We start from the raw sequence: 16100 nt of genomic DNA, 5'->3' as shown, positions 1-16100 counted from the left end.
TCCCTTTAAGTGCTGCAAAAGCAAATCTATTTATCATAACCATCTATCTCTTACATATACTTATACGCTGTACTAGAAAGACACACACACACACATACACACACACACACACACACACTGTACATAAACACACATACCTATGTACGACGCACAGAAGTGAGAGTGCATGCACAAACACATGGCACATACTCGAAGAGACACTGCAGCAAATAAAAACCTAACCATCTATCTCATACAGGTACTTAGGCACTATATATGAAATGGCTGTGCTGAAATGCAGCACGCACGCACACACACACACACACACACACACACACACACACACACAAATATGTACTTGACAGACATGCCCCCCCCCCCCCCCCCCCCCCACAGCACTCAAAGAATAGAACATCCTCAACTCTGATGATACACATTCTCTCTCTCTCTCTCTCTCTCTCTCTCTCTCTCTCTCTCTCTCTCTCTCTCTCTCTCTCTCTCTTCTCTCTCCTCTCTCCTCTCTCTCTCCCCCACCAGTGGCAACATGATAAATTAAAGGGGAGACAAATAGACAGCCAATGCCCACTCTCCGCCCACGCACAGGACTGCGGCTGAGCAGCGTGGCCTTCTGGGAGTTCCCATTGGCTCGACACAAGGTGAGAGCGGTGTGGGGAGCAGAAGGCTGGAACGTAAACCAGCCCCAAACAGCTCGACGGGGAGGCAGGAAGGTGGAGAGAGGCGTCCTCTTCTCTGCGGAGGCAGGGCTGTTACCAGTCCCGAATCCAACACCCACTCAGTACTGGCAATCGCCTTTGGCGTGTGACGTGTGTGTGTGTGTGTGTGTGTGTGTGTGTGTGTGTGTGTACGAGCGCACACACACACACACACACGCACGCACGCACGCACATGCGTGCGTGTGTGGTATATGCTTGCAAATTGGAACGTGCGCCCGTTAGCAGGTGGGAGATTGACATGAGTGGGGGGATGGGGAATAGAGAGAGAAGGATGGGGGAGACTGTGAGAGAAAGAACAATACGGAGAAGAGATAGTGAGAGAGACAGAAAGTGGTAGATGAGGGAAGTTAGGGGAAGGAAAAAATTGGAGGGGGACAGAAGGGGGCCTGGGTGGAGGGGAACCGAGCCAGAGGGAGGCCAACACGAGGGGGGAATGGATCATTATTCTTCTTTCACAGGCAATCAATCAAACAAGCATAGTATGCACAGTCACTTATGCACACACCTGCGCATACACACATAGGAATAGTCTGGTAACAAACACCAACATACAGTAACAGTGTACTGTATGTATAATACGTGTGAATAACTGCCACAACAATAGGAGGAAACTCCAAGATGTCGGCCATCTGGTGGCGCTATAAAGAGCAGATCCAGTCCAGGCAAAGGTTTTTCCTTTGCCTCTAGGGAGTATGCATACAAGGTTTTCCACAGATCAGTGCAGTTATAGGTAAAAACACGAATGGGCCAGTTATAGCACCACCATGAGGCCGAGTTTTGCGTCATTTTGTTTGAAACGGAGCACTCCTGTGAACTTTTGAAGCCAATCTTAGCCAATCAGGATGGAGTCTGAAAAATCGGAAAGACCCGTTTTGTTCAATGCTTATAGAGGGAGTTGTGTGTGCAGACTGCAGAGCTGTCCACAGACAGACAGACGCGACCTCGGCCTCAGGGCGTCTTACTGGAAAAATATTCAATCAAATAGTAAAACATAATCAAATGACTTTTTCTGCCTTTTATTGATAGAATACAGTAGACTGACAGGAAATGAGAGAGAGATGGGGAGTGACACGCAGCAAAGGTCATCGGGATCGGGAGTCAAACCTGCAACACGCAATGCAGCCACTTGCTATAACTTTGAACGATTTGTCGTACAGACTTACTTTTTTTTTTAAATACATTTTTATTTCATTTTAAGAAGAAAGGGACAGGTACAGGAATACAGAAAATGCAAATAAAACTCATTTTTAAACTCTTACCCCCAGACCCCATCACCAACCACCATTGACAAAAAAAGGGAAATAGTAATAATAGTAATAGCGATAACAATTAAATACAACATAAAACTAGATTTTTTTAATTAACACATTTGTAAATAATAATACAAAATGATTAATTACATTGCCGTACAGACTTACTGTATGAGTCGCGTCACTTAGTTCGGTTGAGGCTCCTTGTCCTTCATACGTGTTACTTAGCTCCGCCCCCTATTCTGATTGGTCGATATATCAGAGTTTCTATATTTTGCCATAACATTTGAACCGTTTGTCTTACTACAGAGTCATGAATCATCTTTTATTATTCAGCCGTTATCAAAGATGCATACAACAAAGATTTTTGTCCCTTGAGCTCATTCTAAAAATGAATTCTGCATTCTAATGAAAAAGAAAAATCCTAACACACAATTACACTGTAAAAGATGAGAAAATCACAGCTACCTAATGATAGTGATAAAGTGTCTCTCTTTCTCACATGTACTGTAGCACATACAAGCACATGCACGACACACAAACACACAGTACTACTGTACACAACTAACAACCCACACATACCGAGAACATACGCACGCGCGCACGCACGCACGCACGCACGCACGCACGCACGCACGCACGCACGCACGCACGCTCGCTCACACACACACACGCACGCACACACACACACACAGAGAGAGCACAGCAGGCTATTGATATTCCAAACACCCACACACAGCATGGTGAGAAGAATCTGAGATCTGTGCTCCTGTGTGTGCATGTCTGTGTGTGCGTACACCGTACACTGGCCTACACACCATCACATGCAGCATTAAACAGGCATGTTACCGTTAGACACATGATTCAAACCGTTGCTGGCATACTGTACATACAAAGTATGATAGGAGGAACATAGTTCTACTAAAGCTATATATATATATATATATATATATATATATATTACTATTAAAGCAGGCATATGGTCTATTTCAAATTTCACTGACCACACACACACACACACACACACACACACACACACACACACACACACACACACACACACACACACACACACACACACACACACACACACACACACACACACACACACACACACACACACACACACACACACACACACACACACACACACACACACACACACACACACACACACAGCTTATCAGGTGAACCAACCACACAAATACCTTAACAAACAAAGCAATGCTGAAGATTGGCCAGCAGACTAATAAGAGGAATTCAAGCATAAACCCGTACTAATCAAGAGGGGACTTCTGAAATCTCTCCCTCTCCCACTGCACAATGCAATAACCAAAATGTTAACAGAATGTACTGCAGTAATGTCTGTCGCCTTGCCATTTTTACATTTTCTGCAATTTTCTGGAATTCTCTCTCATTTATTCTTGCGACTGACAAGTACCCCGGAAGAATAAAGCTTCAATAACAGGTCATTTCAAACAGGTACCTTTCAAACCAATTGTTTTAAAGGTGGCTCAAAAGTCAATAATCCCCCCCGAACAATAATTAGGCTGGGTGATCATGTAAGACGAGAATAATGATTTAGGATGACCAGGGACCCCCAGGGTTCTGTATTAGGTCTGCAGGGACCCCCAGGGTTCTGTATTAGGTCTGCAGGGACCCCCAGGGTTCTGTATTAGGATGACCAGGGACCCCCAGGGTTCTGTATTAGGTCTGCAGGGACCCCCAGGGTTCTGTATTAGGTCTGCAGGGACCCCCAGGGTTCTGTATTAGGATGACCAGGGACCCCCAGGGTTCTGTATTAGGTCTGCAGGGACCCCCAGGGTTCTGTATTAGGATGACCAGGGACCCCCAGGGTTCTGTATTAGGTCTGCAGGGACCCCCAGGGTTCTGTATTAGGTCTGCAGGGACCCCCAGGGTTCTGTATTAGGATGACCAGGGACCCCCAGGGTTCTGTATTAGGATGACCAGGGACCCCCAGGGTTCTGTATTAGGATGACCAGGGACCCCCAGGGTTCTGTATTAGGTCTGCAGGGACCCCCAGGGTTCTGTATTAGGATGACCAGGGACCCCCAGGGTTCTGTATTAGGTCTGCAGGGACCCCCAGGGTTCTGTATTAGGTCTGCAGGGACCCCCAGGGTTCTGTATTAGGATGACCAGGGACCCCCAGGGTTCTGTATTAGGATGACCAGGGACCCCCAGGGTTCTGTATTAGGATGACCAGGGACCCCCAGGGTTCTGTATTAGGTCTGCAGGGACCCCCAGGGTTCTGTATTAGGATGACCAGGGACCCCCAGGGTTCTGTATTAGGTCTGCAGGGACCCCCAGGGTTCTGTATTAGGTCTGCAGGGACCCCCAGGGTTCTGTATTAGGATGACCAGGGACCCCCAGGGTTCTGTATTAGGTCTGCAGGGACCCCCAGGGTTCTGTATTAGGTCTGCTTCTTTTTCCCCCAATTTCTTCCCCCAACAATAGCCAATCTAAAGGCTCACAACGTGTCGAATTGTGACACATTGTAAACCAGCTATTTTTGGTTTAATGTTCACCCCAGAATAGGGACGCTAAAATTCATGTGTTTAATTTGACACAGTTTGCACACATTGACCCAGAGAGAAAAGGGGGACGGAGTGAGAGGGCAATGCCCCTCCCCACCCACCCAGGCACCAACATCGATGGAAGATATCAGTAGTGAGAGATGAGTCACGTATGGGCCATGTAAATCAATGGGAATAACACAGAGATTAAAACATGTGCACGTGCATGGAGTAGAAGGCCATGATTATGCATGTGCTGTGGTCTCATGTATTAACCATAACCAAATTTACACATCAAGGCGGCAAATGAATTCCAAATAGATTTTTGATGCGGGCCTACACGAGACCTGATTAAATGATGAGGTTGAAGAGATAGGAACACGGACACCGTGAGTGTCAATGACACAGAGTTGCACGACTGCTTTATACTCTGTTGTACGACGGTGTCACTTGCCAAAAATAGCAGCTCTACAAGCTCACAACTCGTTGCGATGCAACACATTGTGAGCTTGTAGATCTGTCATAATCGCTGAGCTACGCACTACGAACATGTATATGACATTTCATTCCAAAAGAAAAGGTCTGCCATTTGAAAAATGTGACAGCTGCTCCCACAGAACGACTGCCGTGAGAAATTCACTATGGAATATAATTCAAGCTATTATCTATTTAATAGCGTGTTTTATAAAATAATGACACTTGAGACACTGCAATAATTTGCATTTATGAGATAATAAACGATGAACATTACGTAAAGGCAGGTAGGGTCTTTTTTCATTTTTCCTTTCCAAGAATGGATCAAAGAAGAAGCATAGTCAGAGTGTAGTAAATGCCATAAAAGTGTAGGTATGGGAGCTCTGCAGTTTAGCTCTAACACACTCTCTGAAGACCCAAGTTTCATTCCATAGACATGTCTAAACTTTTAAAATAGCTATTTTCACCCAGGCAGTTTATTTAAATAGCTGCAAATGTGTGATCTCCCATCTGAGCAGTGTGGCCCATAGTTCCCTCAAAAGAATATAGCTTCCATTTTCCACCCTGAGGTGCTAGCTTTCTGTCCAATCCACTTACATCATACTTTCAAGCTCCAAAGACTTCGCTATATCATATTTGTAATGGAACTGTTTCGCTTGAAGATGTGCTGATTTAAATGTTCCCCCTCTTTAACATTATACCCAGGGCACATTAAACTTCCGCAGGCATTAGTAGGGGAGGGGGAAGGAAGAGCTGAAGGGGTCAAATCATATTCTAGCCCTTCTGAATGCACAGAGGAGCAGTGAGAGATTTCAATTTTCTTCAAATGTTCTCATTATGGAAGCGACGTCTGCTAAAGGTTCTCTGGCTCTCCATATAATTACATCCTGAGCAGGAAAAATCTCAATTATAACAGAATACCTAATTATTACACTCCCTGTATTCAAAATTGCCCACCAGGCCACCACACTGCTGCACTGCCCCTCACCCTATACCAGCCGAACCCCTTTCTCAACAACGGATGGGAGCCATAGATCCATCCACTGAGCCGTGAGGACTGTTTCTTCTGCTCGTAACACCATTGTTGTTAAGTCCCCCGGAGCATTAGAGGAGAGACCCGTCACGGCTCTGTACCTGAAAGGGACTGTTCAGAGGATGAGATAATGTATGACAAGTCCGTGTCCTCACTCACCTGTGCCTCTTTTCTACAACTCTATATTTCGTTTTTATTTCATGAAGGAATGCTGATAACTTTGAATGCTCTCTCTGCGGACGCGGGTGAAATACCACCTCAATTGTCACAACTGACACGAGGCCTTCTTCTGCTTGTATAAGAAAACAAATTATTTTCACCAACTGCTGTGGCTTTTATCGCCTTTTTTCCCGGGCCTTGTAGCGCAGACAAGGTTCATTTCACAAATAAACTAAAACTCAAGCCAATGACCAATGTGCCTACAGTATCAGCTGCTTTGATCTCTCCACCTCCGTGGTGGACAGTTCCATCATAGCGGCAATGTAATTTCCCTCCAGGTAGCGACCACCTCGGTAACAGTCTTTCCCAATGAAATGTACTGAGGAACCGGCGGCTCCTATAAGTTGGAAAGCTCCTCTTTCGTGGAAAGCATTTGCATTCAAATCATTGAGTCTGAAATTGGTTCTGCCTGTCTGGGATCGGGGAGCTATCTCCTGTGGGCTCCCCAGTGCCAGCTAAGTGCAGCTTCTATAACCTTGGAGCTCATGGAATACTAATGGATTTTGATGGCATGTGCAAGGTGTGCGCCCTGCCTGTGTTTTCCTATACTGTATGTGTGCTCTTCAGAGGAAAACATCACTCCTCCTATAACCCCAACCACAGACACACATACCTCCTACAGTTCTTAGTTAGAGGAGCCCCTTGGCACTTCTTGTGAGGAGAGCACAATGCCCCTGCTGCCCTGTCGATAGCTGACAATAATGAGGTTCTAGTCACTAGAACCTCATTAGACCACTAGAATCTAGTGGGTCCACAGAACCCAGAGCAGAGAGGAATGATCCAATTAAAGTAGGATTCTGTTCCATTCTGTTCTGGTGGTTCATTTTTACTGTCTGATTCCAGGTATGGTTTGCTAGTTTTATTTGTATACATTTGTTCATACCGTATATACTGTACAAGTATGTGTGTACATACTAGGCTTGGACACTTCTTGCTATTTTCATATCATGATGTATGGCCAAAATGGTGATACTGTACATGGTCTGATCGCCACAGAGGGCTTTAGTAGGGGTGGAGATAAAGATTTATGGTAAAGATTTACCATGCAGTATTACGTTATTACAGTAATGCGGAATTCATCACCTGTTTTTGGGACCAAGATTCAGACTTATTTGAGACAAGTTGACCCGTTATTGAGAGTTTAAAATGACGATTATTGGAGTAAATAAGCCTCCATCACAGCACGGGCTAAGTTAAATCAATGACAAAACTATCTTTTAAGTATCTATCTAATCTCTGCCCAAGGTAAAACATTAAAACAATCAATTTAACAATGTCTCATCTATTCAAACAACAGCTTGTAAAAGTTTGTGCTTGGTGCAACAATATCACAGCATCTTGTTCCATTTAACATCATTATCACAATCCAAATCATATTCAACGGAGATGCAAAATCTGTTTTCGTACTGCCGGGCTACGCAAATGGAGAGTAGGGTGCAAATTGAGATAGAGCTTTTTATAACATCTTAGTTCTGAAAGCAAGTTTGTTCAAATTGCCTTTATTGGCGTAGGAAAAACCAATCAGTAATTCTATCATGAACTGGAACAAGTGTGTATACAGTATGTATACACACTTGCTATGGTGTGCTGTGCTTTTTCTTACATAGTACATGTTGTCTGTGCCAGGCTTGGCACCATGCTATTATAATTGTTATATTTAGTATATCGTTCCACCAATGTCACCAAGTATAATTACATTACATCTGAGGAATTCCATTTCACACACACGCTATACCCCATTTTATTGAAGCACGCACACGCACACACACACACACACACACACACACACACACACACACACACACACACACACACACACACACACACACACACACACACACACACACACACACACACGCACACACGCACACGGGGGTATGTATACTGAGTGTAGACAGACAGTAGGAGAGAGGGAGAGGTAAAATGTCTTAATTGATTTTAGCCATACACCTAATGGGTAATGTTCTCATCCACATTATGAGAGGAGTTTCACAACACAACCTCCATGTAGAATTATAGAACAGCCTCATGGTTGTTTTAACTATACTCCCTTGTCCATTTCAATTGCATACGGACAACACTTTCCTCCAGTGCCTTCCCATCTGCTCATACCCAGCCTACACTGTACTGTACAAAGGGGAGAGAATTGCCTAAAGACAAGTCTCTTCCCTCAAGCCACTGTTGCCATGTAAAGGCCTTGTTTACCATTAACATAGTAAGGGCATGTATACAGGGCTGAACCCAAGAACAGTGGAGTGACAAGACTGAGAATCGATGTCCAGTCCATGCCTGCTGTTTCCAGTCAATACTTGATCTGGGCTTCCCAAGCTTACCTCTGAACACTTCAGCAGCAATTTACTGACACCGTGAAATCAAATTAAAAATGCATTTGGGCATTGATCATCTGATGGACCAGGATTGATCGCTACTCAGAAAGCAACCTTGGTGTGTTTTTGTTCAGGCTGGAAGCCTGAACCGCCTTTTCCATAGCATAGAAAAGTATTGATTCACACCACCCACCCCGGCCTCCATAAGAACCATTAAATATCCTTTCAGAGTTTTCTCCATCCATTATCTGTGACTCATAGTGGAATCCAATGAGCTAAAAACAGTCAAGGAAATGGCTCCCTAGACCAACACAGCCTGTGCGTAAATACATTTTGGACATTAGTGAAGGCCTACTGCAGTGCATACAGATAGGAAGTGATGACATAATGTTAACCAACCATTTAAAGGCAGAGTATCACGCTGGCATCTACTTTGTCTGAGTTTAATTATGACAAAGTTGTGATAATAATTGAAAATGCAACTATAAGGCTCTATACAGCCTGTTCAATGCTGTGTGAAGTCGGGGCGGGCTAGTGGCCACTACTCTGAAAAATCCCTCCCACCACGTCGGAGAGGGCCGAGCCAAAACAGTGTGTCATCGATAGTATCTCCCCTACGTCATCCCATTGGATCCCATGTTAAAAGCCCCTTGGGATTTCACTGTTAGCGTCTTCATAATGAAATAAATAAATAACCTTTTGATTACCATGACCAATGACATGTCTGCTATACACTAAATGACGTTTGTTTTCTGTCTGCTGCTCGACGAAAAGCAGAATAAAATACAGAATGGTATCGCAGACTGTTACTGTTTTATTGACATGACATCATGATCCAAACGGAGGCCGGTTGTGTGGTGCTGATCATCAGCGCGGCCAAAGTGAATCGTTCATTGTGGAAGAGGCAGAAGAGGGTGTGGGTCAAGAATGAAAGTGAAACGACATGCTCTGTTTTGTGTGCATACCGTTTAGTTTTTATGCAGTGTATAGAGTCGCGAATGGAGTGACATGTTCTATGATTCTGTCATACGGAGCTGCATGGAATAAAAAAGGGGGAAAAAAACGAGATTTGATCGTGCCTCCCCCTGCTTTAGGCTTTATTTCTTCTACTACACAGTTGCAGCTATTATAGCCTAGAAACAAAACGTTTGCAAAGCATTACGCATCAATGTATATGCCTAAACAAGCTTGATACAACGCTGTCACTTCCGAGAAGCAGACGTGTGTTTGTATGGATGGATGGATTGATTATAGTAGGATACTCTACTCAGAATTAGATAATTCCGAGCAGAATAATTCATACATGTAGCCTAAACATACAACATAAATATTCTTGTTGCATCAAACTCAAAGCATCGTTAGGCTATATTACTTACATGCACAAAGTTATTCTGCCTGTTTTTTTCCTGTACATTTTCCAGCCATGCAGAGACAAACCATGGCAACCAATCATCATCAAAGTGTTATGTTGATTTTCCTGTCGATCTGAATATTAATTGATTTACACTACAGCCTAACCCCCTAACCCTCTAAACCAGAATATATTTATGACTGAGCGGTCATCATTTCCTGATGAATTGAAAATGGAGAACGTTGATGTAGTCTTAGTGCTTTTTCTGGTTTTAACCTCAGAGCAGTTTTTGTATTGACCTGTACCTTCTAACTGTAGTACCCATTCTGTGAATAAAACTGTCAATCAATCTTGAACCTGAACATTGTCCATAGCAAAGGCGCTTTGTGAAAGCGGAGCTGTGTTCACATAATATTTCTGACGTCATCGACATGGTGAAATGGCGCCATCTACTGGCTAACTATACTTTGGACTTACTTTGACTGCAACTGCAACTGTGCCTAAATATTTTATTTTTTCTAAATCGTTTTTTTAACGAGACGTCCTTAGGGTTTTTTTTGATACTGTAGATATGCATCATTATTTTTAAAAGTAAATTTCCCTGCTTCCCACCCTTTAACCGCTCTGACCATTGACTGCTCTGTCCAAGCAAGCCTTTGGAAGCTTATGCCATGTGGAAATAAAGCACTCAAGCATTCACAATTAACACAACACAATTCAACTTCATCAAGAAAGAAAAGCTTCATTCAAATGTATCTCAAGAGTCATTCAGCACTTCCAATCAGTGTTATTCATAGATTCCCATTCAGCACAACGGCCGTCGGGAAAAATAGGGAAAAAAGGGGTAAAAAAAAAAGGAAAGATTTGCGAGCTGTATAATGGTGTTTGAGCCGCTCGTGTGCTACAATGGATGCGGAAAAGAACAAATTGAATGCCACTGAATAAGTTGCATTTGTATGCAAAATTGCCGAGACGGCTCAGAGCTAGTGAGCTACGGCCAGACAGCCTTGCATGTAATCAGAAAGCAAATCCGCTTGTCTCTTTCCCCAAACGCCACCTCTGTGTGTGTGTGTGTGGGGGGGAGGGGGGGGGTTATTGTCTCTGAGCACTGGTCCACATGGATGACCCTGCCTGTGTCCACATTAGTGATTAGTGTGGATCCACTCCCATTGGGTATCATTGGGTCAAAAATAAATAAAATAAAAAAACGAAACAAAAAAAAGCCCCTGCAGCATATTATACTAAACAAGCGAAACTTCCACATAGGGCAAATTCTGCAGTCTCTTCTCCCCCATCTTGACACCTACCACCACCGCCCCTCCGCCAACCCCTCATCCGCATCCGTCCTGACTTCTGGCCAACTCAATCAATCTTTCCTTCTTCATGTCCTCCCTAAAAGACTTCTTAACTTTCTGCCTCTCTGCTCTCCATCATTCCACTGCCTTGTCTCCATTACGACCACCCTTTCCTCTCAATAATATTTTTTCACTCTTTCCACCCCCTCCGCATTCTATCCTCTCACTCCTCTCTATCCATCAACCTCTCCCTCTCATTCTCTCCCCGTCAGTCTTTCACTTTCACCTTTCCTTCTCATCACTTCTAGGGGAAAAGTTCCTCTCATGGAAACGGAATCTCCAAACTCTTCCCCTGTGGGGTGCCAGGGCCAGCCTCACGCCCCCCCACAGGCAACCACCTCAGAGTCTCGCTGCTTTCTCCACATGCCCACGCAGACAGACCCATTGGTTAATGAGCCGCTTGAGTAAGACGGCACACCGACTCCACATTGATCACACAGCCTCTGCACCAACTCCACACCAACTCTCGTGAAAGCCATTTGTCACGGTGATAATTTATTTTGTAACACCGGATATACACTGTGCCAGGGATGAGGGAGGGAAGGGGTATGTTGGTTTTTCTTCATTTGCTTCAGCAGCCTGACAGACACAATTTCAGGTCTCAAATCAGGGTCACAATGTGTAGCATGAAGCACACAGGGCAATGACTCACTCAGGGTCAGGCAGGGAGGGTGGAAAAGACGACTTTTATCTCATTTATAAATGGAGGGATTGAGCACACACAAAGGTGTGTGGAGCATTTCCACACAGTTCCATACTTCTGCCCACGCATGTGTGTACATAGGCTGGTACCCTATTCATGCTTCATTGTCCTGCTAAGACACAAACCCTAGCAAAGAAATAAAATAAAAACTGTGACTAAAGGGAGGGAACCGTGCAAGCGAGTCAAAGCTATACACTGCTGTTTTTCATCATGCTGACACGAGGTGCCCAATTATGGGGATGCTGCTCTGTGTCACCAATGGGGCCAGTACCTGATGGGAGGGAGGCTGGCAGGAGCGTGGGCTGCCGCCGGCGAACGGAATGCCTAGCACCGCAGTGCAGCACCACGGCTCCCTGTGTGCTCCTCAAGATGTTCCACATCTCCCCTCTCTAATTGGCAGATGGCCTCAGATGCGAGATGATTTAATGGCCTGCGTGTGTTTTCTTTTTCTCTCTCTCTCTCTCTCTCTCTCTCTCCCCTGCCTCAGTTAGCCATTAGCAGGGACATCTGTAACGAGTTGGCCGGCACACTGCTGAGAGCCCAGGCCGAGAGCAACACTTTCTAATGGGGGCTGGTGTGGTCGTGATGGACTCCGGCGGTAATCAAGGAACTCCACACCGTTGCTTCCTGTTACGATAATGGAGGCATCACATTTCAAATGAGCCGATCACACGATGAGACTCGCACAACTCACAAGGGATCCAAAACAACACAATAGTTCTGAATGTGAACCGGCCCTCCTTTTTGACTTCCAGCAAAGTGAGATGTTTCTGGAATTGGTTCGGTGGCGCAAACAGCTCACATTCCAAATTCACTCCATTTCTTGCAGCTGTGCCATGACAGCCTGTACTGAATGCCTCACTCAAGGGTAGGACATTAAGGTCTCAACCAGCATCACGCCCTGAAGGGCCCCCAGTCCCTGGCTCTCTTCCTCTGCCTTGATTCCCCTCTGTTCACACTGAGCTTGTTTCTATCCTGCACCGGGCTGCAGACTTGAATAAGTGGGGCCTTCAGCTGGACTCTCTAAGCATGTGGACACAGTGGTGTTGAAGTGGCCTGAAGCCTAAGGCTTTTTAGAGCTTGATGGCCTATCAGTATTCCTGCCACATCCTCAGAGGATTTGTCTGCTACCTGCAAACTGGGTCAATTTTTGCATTATTTTACAGATTCTTATCTCTCAGAGGTTTTGTACACGGACTACACGCACACACATAGGGGGGCACGTGGCACACACACACACACACACACACACACACACACACACACACACACACACACACACACACACACACACACACACACACACACACACACACACACACACACACACACACACACACACACACACACACACACACACACACACACACACACACACACACACACTGAACATGTGCCACCCATCCAAAATAGGACTCCTCTTAGAAAATGCCTCTTCTCTATTGCTATCACACTGGACGGTCTTAACTTGTGGCAAAACCGGAGATGGCAGTGAATCAGACTGCCACTCGTGTTGTGTTCCTTCCCTTCAACACGAAGGAGGGAGTGATAGCTCGGCAGCAACACTGTGCCCGTCTGTCACACTCCTACAGTCTACTTACGGTTTGACAGGACAGAGGGAACCTTCAATTATGCGAATCATCCCGCATTCACATGCAGATAGCAGCAGGCAGTCAGGAAGAGAAGATGGGTATATTGCTCAGGGGAGATTACAGTGGTACACTATGATGACCCTACTATCCTATTTCCAATGTAATTTGGTTGATACGAGAATATACCTGTAACCACGTATTGCCTTGAATACCCCAACAGCATTCAGATGGCTTGCTTTGTCCGGTTTGTAACCATCATCACCTTGCACAACGTGTGCAGCGCTCCTGGTTGGGGCAGATGGGAGGGGGTAATTCAATATGGGGAGCAGGCAATTGAGGTGGGCCGGTTGGCCGCGGCGACACGGTGGAAAAATAAGAGAAGGGAAGAAAATAACCGACTGAGTGTGAGATGGAAAGAAGCAATAGGAGAGACCAGTGTCTGAGGTGAATACAAATGGACGGAAGGAACGCAGAGCAGAATCAGGGTGGGGGGGTGGAGGAGTGTGTGTGTGTGTGTGTGTGTGTGTGTGTGTGTGTGTGTGTGTGTGTGTGTGTGTGTGTGTGTGTGTGTGTGACTGTGTGTGTGTGTGTGTGTGGAGATAAAAGATTGTGAGAAAGTCAGAAAGATGGATTCACTGTTGGCTAATGAGAAGACAAAGGCGGCAGGATTCACATCAATCTCTGTTGCCTTCACAGAGCACAGGTGGAGAGATAGGAGGGTCTCTGGGTAGCTTACCTGTGGTAAGCAACTGTGCCTTATACACCAGGGGGGGAGGAATTTAAGCTCAAGGGGATAAGAGAAAACGTGTGTGTATGTGTGTGTGTGTGTGTGTGAGAGAGAGAGTGAGTGAGAGACATAGGCATATGCAGGCCAATTCATGTCCATCCATTTTACACCTAGGCCTATTTAAATGAAGTGTGTCTACTGTCTAGTAGTCATTTGTGTCTACATTTGTGCATTTTTGTGTGGTAACTGGTTAGCCTGTCCCTCAAGCAGCATGCATTGCACACACAGGCTTTATGGGAGTGTGTGCATTATGTATGTGGGGTGGGGTAATGGAGTGAGTGTGTGTGTGTGTGTGTGTGTGTGTGGGGGGGGGGGGGGGGGGGGGTGTACACAGGATAGTATAATTGAAGGATGGGGGAAAATGGGATCAAAAGAAGTGTACAGTATATGCATCATGTCTGTACTCTGTATGTGTATTCATACACAAAAAAACAGTTAATTGCGGAAATGAACATTGCAGAAGCATGCAGTCACCACTCAGAAACAGGTGATTCCAATAACCTAGACTGCATGTTTAAAATGTAACAATAAATGTCAGGTGCAAAAAAAAATCGGGATTGGGATTATTACAAAAATAAAAGACGTGTGTTACTGTTACTTACAACTATAGAATAAGAAATACAATTTGTATTTGCTGGGCTACTCATTGGTATGGCATGTCTGTAATGTTTTTGCGTTGTTTTACGCTATAAGGCAACACTCAATCTAATCTGCACAGCTGCGTGGTCAATCGGCTCCCATCAGCACATCAACATTCAACAAAGAACAAAAATGTTTGCTACAAACAGTCGGACCACATAAATGCACTTACTGTAGATTGGAGCTGTTCCAGTACACTGCATGGCGGTCGTTGGCTCTCGACAGGTGCAAGTTAGTGAGCGCGAGCGTTATGAGACTGAGAGAAAACGTTGTGAGAGCCATAATCCCTCTGTTGATGTTCTCTTGTCTTCTCTTCTGCCTTCCAACCCGGTCCCTCTGTCCCAAACAACCAGTCACTCACAACATCCCAGCGGTCAACAGTAAGACGTCTTTCAAGTTTCCACTAAAACCTTCGGTGTGGATGAATGCGACTTGGCTCAGTTCGGCTACGTGTTCCTCAACTCAAATCCCATTGCGACGAGACCCATTTCAGTTACGATATCTTCCCAGCTGCCAGGTCTAATTTTACTTCTTTCTTTTCTGTAATTTTCTTCTCTCTTTTTTTACCCGACTGCGCACTTTAATTGAAGTGACTAATCTGGAAATACCCTTTCTGTCAAACAGCAGCAGAGAAACGAAACCGCAGTGTCAGTAAGTCCTAGGCAACCATGCACGTTATAAATGACAATTCTAAAGTCAAACAATTTCAGACTGGTCTAAAACAACTGTTCTCCAAATCGCAGAGGCTCCCCGTTGAATTGTCAAGGTTTGTCTACCTGCCTGCCGCCCCGTCACAATACAAAAGCATCCACAGCGCCGCACACCCGGGCGCTACGAATCCAAGATGCGCTCTCCTGTCCAGTGTCCATCTACCCGGCAGCACCGCCCCCTCCAGTGTATGTATGGCATATCTCTCTCTCTCTCTCTCTCTCTCTCTCTCTGTCTCTCTCTCTCCTCTTTTGTGTGCGTGTATATGAGCGCATTCGTGTGTGTGTGTGTGTTTGTGTGTGTGTGTGTGTGTGTGTGTGTGTGTGTGTGTGTGTGTGTGTGTGTGCACGTGCACAAACACAAAATAAGTGACAGATACAGTGGGGAGTTTATGAAAATCCGAGACTTTAATTAA

At 45.1% G+C, this 16100-nt stretch overlaps 1 protein-coding gene across 2 annotated transcripts in view; it reads right to left on the bottom strand.

The window, feature by feature from the left end:
• Window positions 1–15833, bottom strand: part of efna3a (ephrin-A3a) — a 93957-nt gene extending 78124 nt beyond the window's left edge. For both annotated transcript variants that reach the window (XM_079522743.1, XM_079522744.1), the window contains exon 1: window positions 15150–15833. In XM_079522743.1, coding sequence (XP_079378869.1) covers window positions 15150–15259 — 110 coding nt within the window. In that variant the 5' untranslated portion in view covers window positions 15260–15833. The remainder of the gene's footprint in view (window positions 1–15149) is intronic.
• Window positions 15834–16100: the final 267 nt, after the last annotated feature.

This window comes from Electrona antarctica (genome assembly GCF_951216825.1).
Source record: "Electrona antarctica genome assembly, chromosome: 15".
Lineage (NCBI taxonomy): Eukaryota > Metazoa > Chordata > Actinopteri > Myctophiformes > Myctophidae > Electrona > Electrona antarctica.
The sequence above is the reverse complement of the archived record's forward strand: the minus strand, read 5'-3'. Positions and strand labels throughout refer to the sequence as shown.